Below are 18,776 nucleotides of genomic sequence, written 5' to 3' on the forward strand. Positions count from 1 at the left end.
GTGAGCCTGTTGGCTCTGAAGTTTGTCATGTGCTGAACCCCCTGCCACACCCGCCTGGAGTCGTTGCTCAGGAAGCATTCCTCAATCTTCTCTCTGTGGTCTGCCTTGGCCTCCCGGATGCCACGCTTTAGGTTAGCCCTGGTGGTGCTGTACAGCAGTGTGTCCTTCGCTGAGAAGGCGTTGTCCCTCTCCTTGAGCAGTTTTTGGACCTTCACAGTCATCCATGGCTTCGTGTTGGGGTAGACCCGGACACGTTTGTCCACGGTGGCTGAGTTGGTGCAGTTCACTATGTGGTTCAGAACCGACGACGTGAACTGTTCCAGGTCCTCATGCTCATATTCCTGCCATGAGGTGTCATTCAGGCAGATCTGCATATGATACGATAGTTCCGACTTCGAGCCAAGGGCTGTGGGCCCCACATGACTCTGGGCCCTAATGCAGCTGCATTGCCTGCATAGTAGTAGTTATACCACTGATGGAAAGCACATGCTTGTAGTTCTAGTGAACAAGCGATGTTATTTGTCTGTCTGTCAAATTAAAGTAGTGCACTCAATTCAGAATGTTGAGTTTGCTCAACTAGTCAAAAAAGTCTCTAGCTTTTGCAACCTCTTCATATACTATGCATGCTATATACTTATTAACAATTCATCACATTGGCAAATGCATCATCTATGCCCATTGAAAAAAAATATTCATTATTCTACCGTATGTAACACTCATTTAGGGACACGGCAAGTCTGCAACTTGACTGGAAGGGGTCCCACTCTCTGTGGATGGCCTGAAGCCACAGATCTACTGTCCTTTGCTCTTTGGGGAAGTAAAGAAAATCGTAAACTGGGACTTTTTAAAATATATTTGACGTACAAAATACTACGCAGCAGCTTTTAGGCATGGTGACACTAGCTTTTCCAATAAGGTCTTATGGTTTGTTTGATGTGTTGGGTTGCTTCTTTGTTCTGTTTTTATTTTATTGTGTTATTCTATATTATCTGTAACAGTTTAATTAATACAACCCAACATGTCTTGTTTGTTTGCTTTGATTTATTTTTTAACCAGTTGTCCTTTTTTATTGTTTACTGTTTGTATGCTTTGTGAAGGAAACAACCAAAAGCTATAATTGCAACGGATGGGCATAGTAGATCTGAAATCTGATTCGCTTGCATATAGCTGTGTATTCAGTTTATGAGTGGTTACATTTCTCCAGCCTAATCTCTCTGCTGTTTACCAAAGAAAGTGTTGGAGTGATTGCTTTCTTGCATTCCCCAATAGACTTAGTGAGTGCAGAATATGTTTGTGCTATTTTGATAACTTAAACCACCTCAAGTGTCAGTTTAAAATTAAATCCTAATTTAAGTTATTATAGACATTTAATCAGAGATTAAATGAATGTTTAAATTAATCCTGGTCAGTCTTAAACTAGGTTTAAAGTTGGGTACAAAAGGATTAATGGATACAACTTGATTTGTGAATCCTTGTTGGTGCCACCCGACCTGAAAGTTGCTCAATGCTAACGTCTTTTTGATACTAACGATGCTTAGGTCTCTGTTTACATGGATCCATTCTTGTACTGTACCTACCATGGGTCGGTCTGGTGGTTGAAGTCATAGATACAAATACATTAAAGGACATCAAGACCACAATGCATGTGTTTAATCTGAATACATATTTATTAGATAAATATTAGAATGTCACATCATCTAACTACATACAATTTAGCAAGACTAAAAATCACAATTTGTTCTTCTGACCTGTTTAGAATATGAAATGGTTGTACATAGTGTACACAACAAGACTGCCACTTCATGGGGCAATCACTTTAGATTGTACCTTTATAATTGTACCTAATTTTTTGTAAAAACTGTACATTCACCAAAATTGTACAAACTTTAAATTTGGTAACAATGTTTAGGACCCATTCAAGGTCCCATGTCCCCTTTGCCCCAATTATTTATACCTTAAAATGGCCTTTATTATTTGTATTTGTTGAACCTTCATAAAGTACACAGGTAATAGAGAAATACACAGAAGTTTAATATTACACAAAGCAAAACAAATGTGTCTTTTTTTTCCCATTCTACCCCCGTACGTACGGAGAGGTAGATAAAGTATTTTACATTAAATGAACAGGCGCGGTCAAAACACAGACTCGTTTACCCAAATCAAAGTCTCTTCTGACAGGAGCTGTAAGCTATATATACACTACTCCTCTCCTCGATCTCACTCTTTTGTGAGGAACATGTCGAGAATCACAGTGTGGAAGTGAGCACTGGCGTTGAGGAGGCTGCAGATCTGGCTCTGGAAGATCTCAAAGTCTTCTTGATGGTTATCTGTGACAAGATCGTTGACAGTTAGAAATCTGCATATGTCTACTTATTTTAACTGTTTTTCTATTAATGTGTTCCCAAATAATATGCCCTTAACTTTAAGATTATTTTAGTGCTACAAAGCTTGAAGGAATCTGGACCCTGATCTGATACGATAGTCTAAGTGCCTATAACAACTCACCAGCCACCATAATCTCGTACATCTCCAGGACAACGTCTGAGAACATGTTTTCCACGGCCTGGATGAAGGACCACTTGTCAGCAGAGGAGGAGAACACCTCACACACCTGCTGCACCATCTTGACGGACCAGTTCATGGAGTACCCGTCCTTCTCACACACCTGAGAGGGGTAACCAGAAATGTCAGTAGCTCAGGCCGGTTCAGGCAGTACCTTCCGTTAAGTGGGCACAAAATGGGGGAAATGTGTCTCTTAGGTTAAAAGATACCGGAACCCTAGAGCAGATAATAAAGTTATTTAGCAGCAGTGACTGACCAGTACGAGGTACACAATGAGTCGTGAGCTCTCAAACAGGCGTCCATTGAGGGCCTTGCTGGCCAGCACGCTGTAGCACACGCTGTTCCCACACAGGAACAACAGACGAGCCACATTCTCCATGTGCCATGCCTGGGGAAGGACTGGAGGCCAACAGAACCAGCACAAAACAAAACAACTGTCATTCATACACACAGCATTCACACTTTACATTAACATTTTTTACATTTAGCAGACGCCTTTATCCAAAGCGACTTACAAGCGCACTACATTTATCGCAGCCCGGTACACACATAAAGATAATCTGGCCGATTTTGGCCCAATTTCCGATTATCGGATGGCTCTAAAGATTATCCTACAAGATTATCCTGTGGTGTGAGGTGTGTTAAGAGTAGGGTTGGGTACCGAAAATCGGTACCGGTAGGTACCGGTTACTTTACATTCGGTATGTACCCGTACCGAATCGCAAAGGAGATTTCGGTGCCTCATTTCGGTACTTTTCTATCTCGCTCCGGTGTCAACTGGTGACTCGTGACGTCACATCGCCTGTTAAATTTCCACTCAGTGAAAGCAGCGAGTACGGAAGGATAACGAGAAGGTTGCTAATAGCAACTTCCGCTAGCGGGTTGGCATAACCCGACGCTCGACTTATGGGTGCGTTCCGTAAACTCGTTCTGGAATTCTGATCACCACTCGTGGAATGCATCTGTCCAATCAAATGACTTGCTCCCCTTATGACGTCGGGCCCAGTGTGCGCTGCGAGGCTCTCAGAGCGAGTTTAGAACGATAGGGTTTAGAACGATAGGCACCCCAAGGCTCAGGAGTTTTATTTTCATTTATTTTAATTTGAGTGTATATTTAACTAATATATATTGTGCCTCAGCAATAAAAAAGTGAAAAGCTGTTTAATGTTGTCGACCGTGTTATTATTATATATATATATATATATGTCATTTTAAAAAATCTAAAGTACCGAATTAAGTACCGTTTTGGTACCGGTACCGTTTTTAAAGTATCGGTTAGGTACCGGTACCGGATAAAACCTAAACGGTACCCAACCCTAGTTAAGAGTCAATTTCTCCCGACAATCTGCTCGGAAAATGGTCGGGGCCGACGACCATAAATATTAGACGTGTTCAATATTTACGATCAAAAGTCTTCTTGTCTGTGGTCAAAACTGACAACTCCCAAGTCCGATTGTGACGTGGAATGGAATGTAGCCACTCAAGAAGCCAGCTGACTGACGCGTCTTCTTCTTTTCGTTCTTCTGCACTTTATTTTCCCTGTAGCACATGGCTGCCTCTACAGGTCAGTCAGGGTACTACTACCCTGTTCACGCGAGACTCCAGACTGTCGGAGGACAGATCTTTATGCATGTGGTTGTATATTGGAGCACACCACACACAATACGATCAAGACTGTTCAATCCATGATTTTTTATCTTCATGTGTGGGGTCTCTCTCAGATAATCAGAAAATCCTTATATGTGTACCAGGCTTAAGGTAAGTGAATCATCTATACATCAGTCATCATCGCACATGATGGTGCACTCACCATTTGCTTAGTGAAATCTATAATCCTATGGTAATGGTACATACTGTACGTGTGGACTGACCAGACATACAGTATATACAGTATACAGACAAAAGAGTGTAAAAGGTTTGTCTACCATTCCTGGGTGTGTAAAATATAATCATTCAAAGTTGCCAAGTCCTCTGGGCTACTGCAGTTACCTATGAGCTCCTCCAGGATGGCCATTATGGTGTCCATTATGGTGGTCCAATCTTTGGCTTCCAGGTCGCTGTGTAGCAGGATGAGAGCCTTGGCCAGGTCGGACTGGGCCACCCCAGCACGCAGCTGCTCCTGCCAGCCTAGCGAACCTGGAAAGAACATTCCCTTACACTACACATACACTTTGCCTTGCAACTCTGGCCAACCAAAAAACAAGCATTTCATTTGTTATTATTAACATTAGAATTTCACCATGTAATTACTAACAAGTGATTTATATACTGTACAAAAGTGCAACCAGTTTTTTTAAGGTAGAAACCGAGAAGGCCCATGTTGTCCCTCTCACCGTCTGGTAGCAGTGGTCCGTAGAGGATGAACAGCAGCCGGGCTTGGCTGACAATGGGCCAGGGTTTCAGGATGCGGGTCAGCCAGAACAGAGTGTCCTTGCTGTTCTTCCAGGGGTCCAACAGAACCTGTCTGCAGAACAGACGGATCTGTTGCTCCAACAGCTGACATGAACCTGAGGGAGAAAAAAGACATACGGATCACTCACGTCTCTCACACTCTTTCAATTAGCCTTTTTGTTTGTTTCTCTCTCTCTCTCTCTCTCTCTCTCTCTCTCTCTCTCTCTCTCTCTCTCTCTCTTATAGGGACAGACACTCACCTGGCTTTCCTGTGACCACTGACATGATTTTCTGGGGTAGATTTGTGAAGTCGCACAGGAAGTTGAAAACTCTGGGCCACTCCAGCTCATCCCAGCCGGCTATCAATGTCTGTCAGTCAAACATTAACCATCTCAATACAGGATTCAGCCTTTGATATTAAATTGTCTGATGTTCTTTGTAACTAGGCTCTCACCTGTAGAAACGCTCCATAGCTGGAGAAGCCTTGGCATTGCACTGATTTAATGCACTCTTCCATCATGAAGCAAGGAACCTGAGTGGGAGGTAACAACTGTGTTAGTCTAAGTAAGGTTAACTAGAAAATAACAATCTATTCAATGTTGTCAACTGTTTGGTTTGTTTAGAAATGTGAGAATGTTTGTAGAGCACACACAGCTAAACATTGCCTCATCTGTCCTCCCTCACCTCTCTGTCTTACCTGTGAAAACTTGCTATATATGAATGTTAGCCTATCCTTTGTTGGCAGCAAGAGGGTACATCTCTTGAACAATAAACCTGAAACGATGAGCAAAAACCACAAGAATGTAACATAGTGACTATATTTGCCAACCAGGACCACTTGCTTTCCTCATCGGACCCCCTATGAAAGGAGATAGAAATAATACTTTGGTCTATCTACCTGATAAAGAATTACAGCAGAAATAATGTGGCTCTGAATATTAGTTTATTATAAACATGTGTGTTCTTGGCCAACCAACTAAGTAAAATAAAGGTAAATTAATCAAATAAAGCTGTTGAGGAGCCTCTCACCCAGCGATGTGTAGTGTTCTAGTGAGGACACCTCGGTGGAGTGATGACACCCCTGTACGATGATCCTCTTCCTCCAGGTCTGAGTGGAGACATAGCCCATGATGTAGCGACTGATGGCCTTGGACACCATGCTCAACACACTGATCTGCAACACTTTACCACAACAAACAACGAGGCAGGGAGAAACATCTCATTATAGTTTTTCTCAATTGCTAAAACACATTTCACAAAACTTTCCTCCATTTTCCCAAAACTCTAAACACAACACACTTTTCTAAAGCTACATAATCAAAACCACACTACAGAGGATCCATTACACACAACAATACTCACTGAAAACAATGTTCAGGGTGTGATGTTTATTTATTTATTTATGGAACTATACCACACACACACACACACACACACACACACACACCACAATCATTTGCAACAAGTGTCTTACATTTTGAGTCGTTATGTTTAATGAATGAAGCTAGGTGTGTTCATTGTGTTCAAATTTTGCTGACTGTGGCAAGCATTTTGCATCACATGAGCTTTAATTTGAGAATTTGAGCAGAGTTTTTTGCAACTTGTGTTTTAGCAAGACAAAATGTGTTTAGATTTATGAGAAAATGAGGATTGTGTTTTGTGAATTGTGTCTTCATGTGAAATGTGTTTATGGTTTTGGCAAATGGGAGCTAGTTTTATTAAATGTGTTTAGAGAACTGGTCATTTGGTTTAGAGAATTGGCTTTTGTGTTTTAGCAATTGGGAAAAACTGTAATTCAGATGCACGTCATTGGAGCTATACATAGACCATTTAGTACCCTGCCCCTGGTAACGGCTTCAATCAGAATAGTTCAGCCTCATAGATATGTCTCATCTAAATAATCATAATTCACCCATCCTGAAAAATGTCCAAAGCAAACAGAACCCACCAGAGAGTCTGTCCAGGATCATGTCAAAGACCTCGGGGGCCAGCCGCTCAAAGAAACAGTCGCTGGCCCGAACCTGACGACTCTGACTGCGGGTCGTGATGGTCCTGACGGGATACGGCCGGCGTCTGCGGTGATACTTACCGGCGTCTGGGGGATACGGCCGCCGTCTGCGGTGGGTCACCGTGAATTTCCTTGTCACTTTCGCCATAATAACTGGAATACTGTCAAGCCTTTATTGTCCCACAGATAATCTAGAAGCGAAAGGAAATAGCTAGTTAGTTAAACATGGTGGTTAGCCACAAACTGAAAAGTTGCTGGCTAGGATAGCTGCATGAACTTACCTAGCTGAGGAGAATGGCACTTGTCAATAAACCTTTGAAATTGTTGCCTTACTGAGCTTTAAATGCTCCTTCACAAGCTGTTATGTGTTCTGGTAAATATTGACACCACTGACATGAGACAATATAATAATAAACTATAATATATCTAAACTAAAGTCACCGACAGTTTTACCTCAGCCAGCGAGCTGCTATTGAGCTTGTGTGCTGCACAGTTCCTGCTCCCTCGCGAGGACACTCGCTGAACAACAAGGGGTGCGTTCGTAAATACGCTCTGGAAATCTGATCAGCACTCATGGAATGCCTGTTGTCCAATCAAATTACTTGGTCCGTTTATGACGTTGAACCCAGTGTGCGTTCCGGCGCTCTCAGAGCAAATGTACGAACGCACCCAAGGAGCGCTACCGCGAAATACGATCAGCTCGCGCCGTCATCTCGAATGAATGAATGGTCTTTATTGTGGGTGGCTACTGGGGCTCAAGCCCCGGATGTTTTCTGAAAAGCCCCGAATGTTTTACTTAAAAATAAAAAATAAAAAAAAATAAAAAAACAACTCTCGTGAGTAACGTGCAGTACCGGAGTCCAACAGAGAGGCAGCAGCTGCGCGACATTAGCCTGCATACTGCGTAGCCTACCCTGCCCTGAAGAAGAAGTGATCTCAATCAGTGCCTGACTTGCAAAAGTGTAAGGATGGATATCCGAAAGTTGTTTTCAACAAAACAAGCGCCAAGAACTGTTGCAGCAGCCGTATCAGCAGCTGACAACAATGACATCACCAGCAGTGATGACATAGATGATGTTTCAGGTTTGTGAATCTTATTAGAAAGGTGACTGACTCACTGACACTACTTTTCCGGTTTGCTAATGCTAGCTGGCTATCATAACATAACGTTATGTTATAATGAAAATGAAACATAGCAAGGTACTGTTACGGTACATGGTAAGAAATCAAACAAAGGATAATACTTATGGAATGGAATGGAATGGAATGGAATGGAATGGAATGGAATGGACTTTATTTGAAAAACAGATGGAATGAAGTGGTTATTCACTTTATACAAATAAAGTGAATAACAGGCTGATAGTCTTTGATATCTGCACTCTGGTTGACTGAGTAACAAGTGAAAAAGAATGATGTAACGTTAATGTTACAGCTAGTAAACATGGAGTAACCACATTAAGTATGCCCTTATGGTAGTATGTATGTATACAGAACATGACTCAAATCTATCCTAAGATGTAACGCTAACTAACTAAGTTTGTTTAATGTCCCAGGGGGGATTTGATTTCACAGTACTATACACAGGCCAACAATACATGTAATATATCGTCATATAACACAGGACAAGACTCTAAATACAATATAAGTGGTGAGCACAGAGTCTGCCCTGATATACATACTGTAACATAACTAGCCTCAGCCCATCAATTATGTAATTCTATACAAATATAAATGATGGTGACTGGCAGGGGGAGCTACGTGTGCTGACCTCCCTCTGTGCCCAGAACCACCACAATTAGTTTGCTTCATTAAAGGGTGTGAATGTATATGTGTTCTCCAGTGCCTTTTGTCCGCTTTAAGGTGGTGGTAAGTTGAAGGTTGAAGGCAAAATTTTCCGGCGCGCTCTGCGCGCACATTATATTCTCCCTCTGGGCTAAGCCCCGGATATCCTACGATCCTAAATCCGCCCCTGCTATGTACACTATCCACTATACTATACTATACAAATAAAACACTGTGCTGTACTCTATGCTATGCTATACCTATTCTAACATTTCTTATCTCTGAACCTTATGTACCCGAGGGTTGTCATATTGCACATAGTGTTATTGCACATTCATTTAAAGTGTCGCAGTTTGCAGGTTTGAAATGTTCATAGTTGTGTTTCAGTATTGCACTTGATTTCAATCTAGTAGCTGCCATCAAATTATCTAGATTGTCCAGGGCATAGAACCTAGGTCTTTGCTGTGTTCAGGGCCTGAATGGCCCTGGGGTAGAAGCTGAGCTTCAGTCTGTTTGTCCTTGCGAACATGGTCCTGAACCGCCTGTCCGAGGGCAGCCGAGCAAAGTGTTCGTACCCAGGGTGGGATGGGTCTCTGGAGATCTTGGAGGCCTTCCTGAGGCAGCGTGTGTTGTACAGCTCTTCCAGAGAGGGGAGGGGGGCGCCGGTGATCTTCTGGGCCGATCTCACGACTCTCTGTAGCGCATTCCTCTCTGCGGCTGTGCAGCTGGAGAACCACACGCAGATGCAGTAGGTGAGGATGCTCTCCACTGCGCAGCGGTAGAAGGTCACAAGCATCTCCTGTCCGATGTGGTTTTTCCTGAGGACTCTCAGGAAGTAGAGCCGCTGTTGTGCCTTCTTGATGATGGCTGCTGTGTTGGTCTTCCAGGACAGGTCATCCTGTATGTGCACCCCCAGGAATCGGAGGGTTGAGACTCTCTCCACGCTCCCTCCATCGACGAGCAGGGGCTGGACCTCAGATTTTTTCCTCCTGAAGTCCACAATGATTTCCTGGGTCTTTGACTGGTTCAGCAGCAGGTTGTTAACCTTGCACAGCTTGCCCAGCTGCTCCACCTCATCCCTGTACGCCGCCTCGTCCCCCCCCGAGATGCAGCCCACCACGGTGGTGTCGTCTGCAAACTTTACGATGGAGTTGCTGGGGTGGACGGGGGTGAAGTCGTAGGTGTAGAGGTTGTAGAGGATGGGGCTTAGCACGCAGCCCTGGGGGGACCCAGTGCTGAGTCTGAGGGCTGTGGAGGTGTGGGAGCCCACCCGCACCCTCTGGGGGCGGTCAGACAGGAAGTCCTTGATCCATGCACATATAGAGTGTGATAGTCCCAGGTCTAGTAGTTTGGTCACTAGCCTGTCTGGAAGGATGGTGTTGAAGGCAGAGCTGAAGTCCACAAAGAGCAGTCTCGCGTAGCTGTTTCCCCTCTCCAGGTGGGATAGAGTGGAGTGGAGAGTCGTCGCGATGGCGTCCTCTGTGGACCTGTGGACTCTGTAGGCGAACTGGTATGGATCCAGGTTGGGCGGGAGGCGTGTGACTATGTGGGCCCGGACTAGTTTCTCGAAGCACTTCATGATGATTGGTGTGAGTGCCACCGGGCGGTAGTCGTTTAGGCAGCTCACCGTGCTTTTCTTCGGGACTGGGATGATAGTTGAGGTTTTCAGGCAGGGTGGGATGGTGGCCTGGGACAGGGACTGGTTGAAGATGTTATCACGGTTATTACTGTCTGGTGGGTTTTGGATAAGAGAATACATTTTTCTTGTATGGAAAGAAGAGCTCTAGATAGAAAAAAGTAAGCATTTGGTTCCAACATGGTTGACCGTGGACGTGGCAGAGAGTAGAGGATGAGATGATTGAGTTCTTGTAGCTGCTGCACTAGCCTCGACACTGGCTGTTAGCTCAATGGTTTTTTTCGTCCTTTTTTGAGAGCAGTGGGCTAACCGCTAGGCTAGGCTAGCAGCTATGACCGTTACATCACGCTCTGGTTCCTCACTGTGGTGTTACACTTTGACTAAGGTGGTGCAGTGAGCGCTGTGGAGGCTATGTGGTATTCTGAAGGTGAGAGCTGAAGTGCGTGTGTGAGAGAGAGAGAAGAAAGAGCAAATACGTGAAAGAGAGGAGCATGAGGGCTACGGCGCAGAGACGCAGGAAGGATGTCACTTTTACGTTTCTCACAGCTCACAGCCGTCGATTTGTAAAAGGTCCATCGAGCAGAGAGCTCATGAGTCAGGGGGAGGGGGAGGGGCTAGTGATGAGTCACAGAGAGGACAGAAGAGGGGTGTGTGTGTGTGTGTGTGTGTGCGCGCGCGTTTTGTATGCATGATGAGCACTACAAATATCAATATGTGCGATTTTCCTTTATTTTGTGTGTGTGTGTGTGTGTGTATGTAGGAGATTGTATGAGAGGAGGGTTCCCTCTACTGTGTGACTACAGGGACCCACAATGTCTCATCCACATTAGTATGGAGAAAGGGAGGGCAGGGTGAGGGAGAGCTGGTGAGAGAGAGAGAGAGAGAGAGAGAGAGGTGACAGTCCATGCCAGGTCACAATCTGCAGGGTCATTGGGGGTCACCACAGGTTCAGCGTCTATCCAGCTGGAACGCATTTATCGCTTCCGCACGATCGCCTGATCCGCTCAGATCAAACATTGTGTGTGTGTGTGTGTGTGTGTGTGTGTGTGTGTGTATGGTCTGTGATATTTTCATTATGGCGTTGGGTGTTTATGGGGGTTGTGTGTGTCTTCCATCTTAACGGTCTGTATCACCTTAGTTGTAATAATAATAATAATAATAATAATAATACATTAGACTTATATATAGCGCTTTTCTAGACACTCAAAGACGCTTCACAAACTGAAAAGATGGAGTAGTAATAATAAAATGACACCAAAAATAAATAAAAGAAAGTATAGGGGCCTAATTAAGGTAGTGCTGGGGACACATGGGAAGGGGAGGGGGGGAGAGGGTTAACTGGTGAAGGCAGGCTTGAAGAGGTGGGTTTGAGGGCCTGTTTTTAAATGTTGGGAGGGTGTTGGCCTGTCTGATGTGGTTGGGGAGATTGTACAACAGAAGGTAGATCTAACTCCAGTCTCTCCCCTCACAGGAAGAAGGAGTACATGTCCCGGCGCCTGTCCGAGATGGACCGGATGCTGAGCGAGAGACACCTGTTCCACGGCACCTCGGCCGACGTGGTGGAGGGCATCTGCAATGCTCCGTGGCCTGTGGAACTGACGTTAACCCATGTGGACTGCAACCCTGAAGATACTCTGGTACATTTCCAGGGCCAATACCTCACAATATGTGAACTGGACTACAGCATGTTGCAGATGGAAATACAGAATGCAGTGAAGACCAAGGCTGCTGTGGAGGTAGGGGAGCTCTGTCTGGTGGAGGATGTCTTGTCCAGCCGCTGGTACAGAGGAAGGGTTCAAAACAAACAGGAAGGTATGTGTGACGTGTTCCTCATCGACCACGGAAATGTCCTGAGTGTTGACATCTGTCACGTGGCCCCTGCCCTGGATCAGCTGTGCATGCTCCCCCCGAAGATAGTTTGTGGATTCTTTGCCAATGTGTTACCATTGCGAGACCACTGGGATTCCCTGTCTGAGACGTACTTCTCGTCCTTAATTGGAAGCAATGTTAAAGGACATATCCAGGCCCTTCTGCCTCAAGTCCTCATACTCGATGCCCATGACATCAACAGGGACCTTTCCAGACTGCAATTTGGAAGGCATGTAGACACAGACACGTTCCTTCTGCTGGTCAGAATGCTGACAGAAGCACCTCTCAAACCTGTCGTGGACCTGTTGATTGAAAAGCCTGTGGGACAGGAGTTTTCTTTCAAACTGTCCAAAAACCATTCGTTTTTTTGCGACCCTACGCTGACCCCCGGTAAACGAGTGAAGGTTAGAGTAACCGCTGCATTGTCCCCTGGGAAATTCTACTGCCAAATGACCAGTAGGGCGGAAGATCTCCAGGTGATGTCAGAGAAGTTGGCGCTGTTGTGTGAGTCGAAGAGCAAAGACCCCAGTAACACGCCTGATAAGGCTTGTCCGGGCTCACTCTTCTCAGTCAAGGGGAAGGATGAGAAGTGGCATAGAGGCTTTTTGCAGGCTGTAGACTCCCAAGTGATTGTCTTATTCGTTGATTATGGGTTCTGTGAGTCTGTGAAAATTAAAAATGTCCATCGCCTCCCGGCAGATTTTCTCTCCACACCATTCATGGCTTTCCCGTGTGCTCTCGCCTGTCTGGATGGCCAAGACAAAGCCGTGATGACCCAGCAGCTGAGTTGGCTGAAGAAAGGGTTGCTGGGTGGAGTTTTGGAGGTTGAAATCGAAGGCTTTGACAAAGGGCAGAATCTCTATTCTGTCACAGTGTTCAGTGCTGAAAACCATCCCGTTGTGGAGGCGGGGCTACGTCAAGATGCCGCTGAGCATACAAAGTGTGATTTAGTTTTTGAAAGCGAGCAAATGTTGCCGTATTACAAGACCGCAATGGCCCAGGTACTGGATAATTCCCTCCATGTTGAGAAACTGCAAGAAGATTCCGTGTTTGAGGCTTATCTGGAGCACATCCTGGACCCAACCAATTTCTGGTTGAGAACACACAAACGCAATCATGACTTTGATGAGATGATGAACGAAATGGCAGAATATTACAATCCAATAAAGCTGGAGGAAGAGGTTCTTGAGGATCCAGAACCCGGTGCTTTGTGCTGTGCGATGTATGAGAAGGACATGCGTTACTACAGAGCCGTAGTGATAGACACTATTGATAATGGGGCTAAAGTATTTTTCCCTGATTTTGGAAATACTGAAAAAGTCCCAAACAATATGATTAAGCATCTCCCAGACAAGTTTGCCAGCGAACCACCGTTTGCGCTGAGTTGCTCTCTGGTGAATGTTTTACCAGTGGGTGATGTTTGGACTACCTCTGCCATTGACCACTTTAGAAGAGCAGTGTACAACAAAGCTCTACTTGTGCATGTTGTCCACATAGGGAAAGATCGATATGTTGTCGATATATGTGTGAAGGAAACTCCAAATGCAGAGAGCATTTCAGAGCTCTTGATCAAGGCACATCAAGCAGATTACTGGAAATTCACTCCCTCCAAGGCGGTCATTAAACAGGAAACAAGGGGAAAGAAAATGGCGAAACAGAAAGTCTACCAAAAAAGACAATCTGGAATTTGCACAAGAGGAGTATCAGAGACCCATGTCAGTGTGCCTGTGATGGAATCTGAAAACAGACACTTTATCACAAAGACGCCAAAAACGATGGTCCCAGCTGTTGAATTAAAATCACAGATACCCGGGATCGGAAGTGAACTGTCTGTCCGTTGCTCTCACATCATCTCCCCCTCAGATTTTTGGTGCCAGCTGCAAAGCAAGAGTCCCAACTTGGACAAACTGATGGACGAGATGCAGCGGTATTATCAAACACACACAGTCCCTGTGCACCCAGGGGTTCCCTATTGTGTGGCCAAGGCAGCAGATGATGGCAGGTGGTACCGGGCCTGCATTATAGGGGTACAGAAAGACTACCTTCAAGTGATCTTTGTGGACTATGGTATGATTGTGAAAGAAAGCATGCACAATCTTCAAGCGATACTGCCAGAGTACCTTGAACTGGAAGGCCAAGCGTTCAGATGTAGTCTCTATGACTTGAGACCTGTTGAGAGCAGCCATGGTGGGTGGAGTCCAGAGGCGTGTGATCTACTGAAGGAGTATGTTCTGGACCAGTCCTTTAACCTGACATGCAGCGTTAAGTGTCACTTGCATATGAAATACAAAGCCCGATTCAATGTGGTCGATCTGCACACCGCTCACGACAGTGCAGCCAAGAAGCTTTTGGAAAAAGGCCTTGCAAGAGAAATGGGAAGCCCTGGGCAGCTCCTGCCGTGTGACTGCATGGATTCCTTTGTCTATGATTCTTTTGACTTGAGGAGTGGCAGTGATGAGGTGGTGTATGTCACACACGTGTGCAGCCCATGGGAGATGTATTGCCAGCTAGACAGAAACAGTGAAATCATTGAGGAACTGATGGAGAAAGTTACAACGGAAAGTGAGGAAATACTGCGTGCCAACACTGCAGCTCTTGTGGGGAAACTTTGCCTGGCAAAATACTGTGATGGAAAATGGTATAGGGGCATGGCTCGCCGTGTTCATTCACCCCATCATCTCTGTGTGTTTTTTGTGGATTATGGAAACATGTACGTTGTTGAAAAAAGCCATGTTGTGTCTATTCCAAGTGAATCGTCAGATTTGCTGTTCACCCCCATGCAGGCCTTGAGATGTGGCCTCTCACAAATCTCAAAAGAGGAAGACTTTGCAGAGGTTAACAAGTGGCTGAAGATGTCTGTTCTCAACAAGCCGCTCCGAGCTGTAGTCGTCGGAAAGAATGAGGATGGGACTGTTGCTTTTGATTTATTCAATGGAAACGTTAACATAAATGAGAAAATCAAGCAGTTAATTGCGAGTCAACAACCGAAGAAGAACATCAGCCATGATACCGAAACAATCAAAACCGAAAAAGATCAAAATATGCAGTATGGAGAATGCAGAATCAGACACAAAAGAAGACACTCAAGTATCCCTGCTTCACAGAAGGAATGTCATAGAGAGAGTAAGGGAGAACTGGTCAAATCTGAAGGAAACACAGACAGAAAAATAGATCAGAGATGCGCAGAACATGACATAGACAATTCCTCCAAACGGCCTCCAGGATCCATTAAACTGCCACAACTTGAAAACCTCCCTGTCACTTCAAGATCAGCAGGATTCAGAGGTCTGGGGTTTGTTTCACACATTGACACAGTCAACAGATTTTTTATCCAAATGCAAGCTGATGAACAAACCATATTGGACATGAGGGAAGACCTCAACTCAGAGCTGTTTAAAGACACCAAGGAAAACAACACATCCGTGCAACGGAGGATCAATGACCTTGTAGCAGCTGAATGGGAAGATGATGGTGCGCTCTACCGTGCAGTTGTGAGAGACACTGCCTCTAGTGGCCAGTTCAGAGTAGAGTTGGTTGACTATGGAAATACAGCAGTTGTGGGGAAGGATAAAACTTACTTTCTGACAAATAAACATTTGTCCCAGCCTAGACTAAGCATACCATGCACACTGCTAAAGACTGACTCTTTTGAAAGTGACGCATATTTCATTGAGGCTGTAATGGGAAAACCTCTCATGGTTGAATTTTGCACTTGTTTTGGGTCTCGGTTGGAGGTTCTCATTGAAATCCAGGATGCCTACCCAACCCAAGCTGACAATAGCAATGCCGTGACTGAAAATGAGGAGGCCCTGACTTGGTCTGAAAGTCCTTCTGACCCTGATATCAAACAGCTAGCGTGTCAGTTCAGTTCTTTAGCGGTCACAGAGGAAAAGAGACAGTCAGATACTGACTCTGGGAGGGTGATAATCATTAGTGCTCAAGATGAAAAGCTCTCATCTGAAGTGTCCAAGAGGTCGACCAGAGGTCGCCACCAACACTGCACTGGCAGGCACCACCACAGAAGACGAGTCATCAGAAGGTCTTCCTGTCCACCTTGTGTGATGACCTTTGAACCCTTAGCAGAGCCAGTGAAGGAGACCTTGATCCCACCTCAGAGTATCAGCTCGGGGCAGACAGAGTGCGGGACACTTTTATCCGTCTTGGAGAATGGAGATCTTTACCTGAGAGTTAACAGGAGCACAGAAGAGTTCACCGTTTTTGAAAATCTTGTAGTTGAAAAGAAAAGCCAATGCAAAATCATGTCTGAGGAGGATGTTAAAGAAGGACTTCAGTGCTTGATAAAATCAACCAAAGACAACCAATGGCACAGAGCAGTTGTGCAGAATGCATCTGCTGACCAGGCAGAATGCAGAGTATTCCTTCTGGATCATGGCACTACAGAGGAAGTCCCCGCTAACTGCATTAAAGAGCTTTGTAATGACCTCAAGCAAATTCCTGTGCAGGCAGTTTTGTGTAAATGGAATGGCCCTGGTCTCCCCACTGAAGGAGACATGGCTTCTAAGATAATGAAGGAAACTCTCAAAGCAATGGTGGGAAAGGACATCAAATTCATGTTTGTCTCTTACTCTGATGCCGACAACCTGTGGATGGTGGAAATCATGATGAACAGGTTGTTAATCCAGCAACTGAAAATAGCATCATCACAGAAACAACAACAGCAACCACAACAACCATCAGGAGAGTCTGTCCCGGGCGACAGGCCTCTCCATCTCCAGAGGCTCTTCCTGGCCTCAGTGAATATGGATCTGGGCTACTTGGCCTTTCCAGCAGCCGTCACCACGCCGTGTGAGTTCTACGTGGTTCTGGAAGACCTGCTCCCCATCATGAACACTGTGTCCACCATCCTCCACGACCTCCCAGAGGAGGTGCCAGCGCTGCCTGAGGCTCACCTTCTCCCCGGGTCGAGCTGCCTGGTGAGGTCCAACACCACGAACAAATGGTGTCGAGCGGAGATCGTACACGTGGGCGCGACTGTGGTGTTGGTCAACCTGGTGGACTATGGCCACTGTGTGGACGTGCCCTTCGCCGATCGCTCTGAGCTGAGACGACTCCCCGAACAGCTGTCCCGACTGCCGAAGGTCATCTACCCATGCGTCCTGAGAGGAGTTAAGCCAATCGGAGGGGGGCAGTGGACGGACGACGCGGTGGTTTTCTTCCAGGAGTGCATCTGTCAGAAGAGCCTCCAGGTGTACTTCAGGCAGTATATCGCTGAGGCTCACTGGGAGGTGGACATCGTGGCCGATGGCGTCCATGTCGCCAAAGAGCTGGTTGACGGCGGCCATGCCAACTACGCTGACGTCATGCTCAGACTCCAGTTCCAGCAGAGCCCCGGGAGAGAGTCTCCGGCGGGACGGAACCCTGAGAGAACGGACAGAGCCAGACCTGAAATGTCACCCGAGAAAACGACGAGTGACGATGCTGTCGGTCTACTACGGGGTCGCAGGTCACCAGAGAGCTTCTGGGGACAAAGAGGTGAGGGGTCGTCTTCTGACCCTGAGGAGAGGGTGAGGACAGATCACACCACTGAGGACTGGGACGAAGTGGAGAGGATGATACTGCCAAACACCACGTCTGGAACAGGACAATGTGAGTGTCTACTTCGTATTTTTTTCATTTTCTGCTGTGTTGTAATGCTGTGATTACTCAACAATGTTGTTATTACATGTTGTCACACACAGTACTAGAATGTTGTAGAGTGATTTGTAGCATATTCATGTTGAGATATAGTAGGATTACGTTTAAATGATTCACAACTAAATGCGAGGAAATACAAGCAATATCAAAAGGTAATTGGGTGTTTTCTTCAACGGCACATTTTTCCCACAGGTGCCCAGATGTAAAGATGACTACTGGTGACTTTCAGTGAACGATGCTTCATAGAAGGGGTAAATACATACTATTGATAAGCAGTACTGTATGTGGCAGTGATGTGCCACAGACAGTGATGTGTGTAACACTCGTTTGAAGTGTAGCTTTCACTCTATTTTCATCCCACTGTTCTTCATCCTAAAGGTGTGAAGCGTCAAGGACAACAAAGCTACTCCAACCCACCACCACCCAAGAACAGATTAGACAACTTTTTATCTCTGACAATTAGACTTTTCCCCACGCTTTTTCAACCTCATGAAGACAGTTGTTCATCTCTCTTAGTCCAGGATTAACATATTATTCCCAACATCTGTTTTTCTACACATGGTCGTACAAATAGATCACATTTTATGTTTTTTATATTTTATTTTATGGTGTTAACCATACTGATGTATGTATCTAATATGTATGCCTCCGATATCGCTATGGTAGGATCTCCTTCATTTAATAATATATGCATTTAGTTGGTCTTTAAGTCATAGGTACGGTATAAGAAAATGTGGGCTGTCCTTTTTTTTGTGCCTTTTACTTTAAAAAAAGTAAAAGTACTGTACATCTGCATATTTGGAGAATGGGTCAAATAGGTCTGTCAAAATCACATGGAGTCATTTTTACATTTCTGCTTTAATGTAAGCATCA

General features: G+C 45.2%; 2 protein-coding genes across 2 annotated transcripts; one reads left to right on the top strand and one right to left on the bottom strand.

The window, feature by feature from the left end:
* Positions 1-2,217: 2,217 nt before the first annotated feature.
* On the bottom strand, positions 2,218-7,109 carry LOC308158770 (F-box only protein 47-like; the record flags this gene model as incomplete). The annotated part of the gene is made up of 10 exons (XM_080532471.1): positions 2,218-2,327; positions 2,506-2,665; positions 2,819-2,961; positions 4,552-4,698; positions 4,896-5,069; positions 5,214-5,322; positions 5,408-5,485; positions 5,651-5,727; positions 5,983-6,135; positions 6,902-7,109. 10 exons carry the CDS (start codon positions 7,107-7,109, stop codon positions 2,218-2,220), a joined length of 1,359 nt encoding a protein of 452 aa, XP_080388597.1.
* Positions 7,110-11,863: 4,754 nt separating this feature from the next.
* On the top strand, positions 11,864-18,109 carry LOC308158872 (tudor domain-containing protein 15-like; the record flags this gene model as incomplete). Its single annotated transcript, XM_080532583.1, has 3 exons — positions 11,864-15,335; positions 16,329-17,855; positions 18,096-18,109. 3 exons carry the CDS (start codon positions 11,864-11,866, stop codon positions 18,107-18,109), a joined length of 5,013 nt encoding a protein of 1,670 aa, XP_080388709.1.
* Positions 18,110-18,776: the final 667 nt, after the last annotated feature.

The sequence above is a fragment of the Nansenia antarctica genome, assembly GCF_963989245.1.
Source record: "Nansenia antarctica genome assembly, chromosome: 1".
Classification (NCBI taxonomy): domain Eukaryota; kingdom Metazoa; phylum Chordata; class Actinopteri; order Argentiniformes; family Microstomatidae; genus Nansenia; species Nansenia antarctica.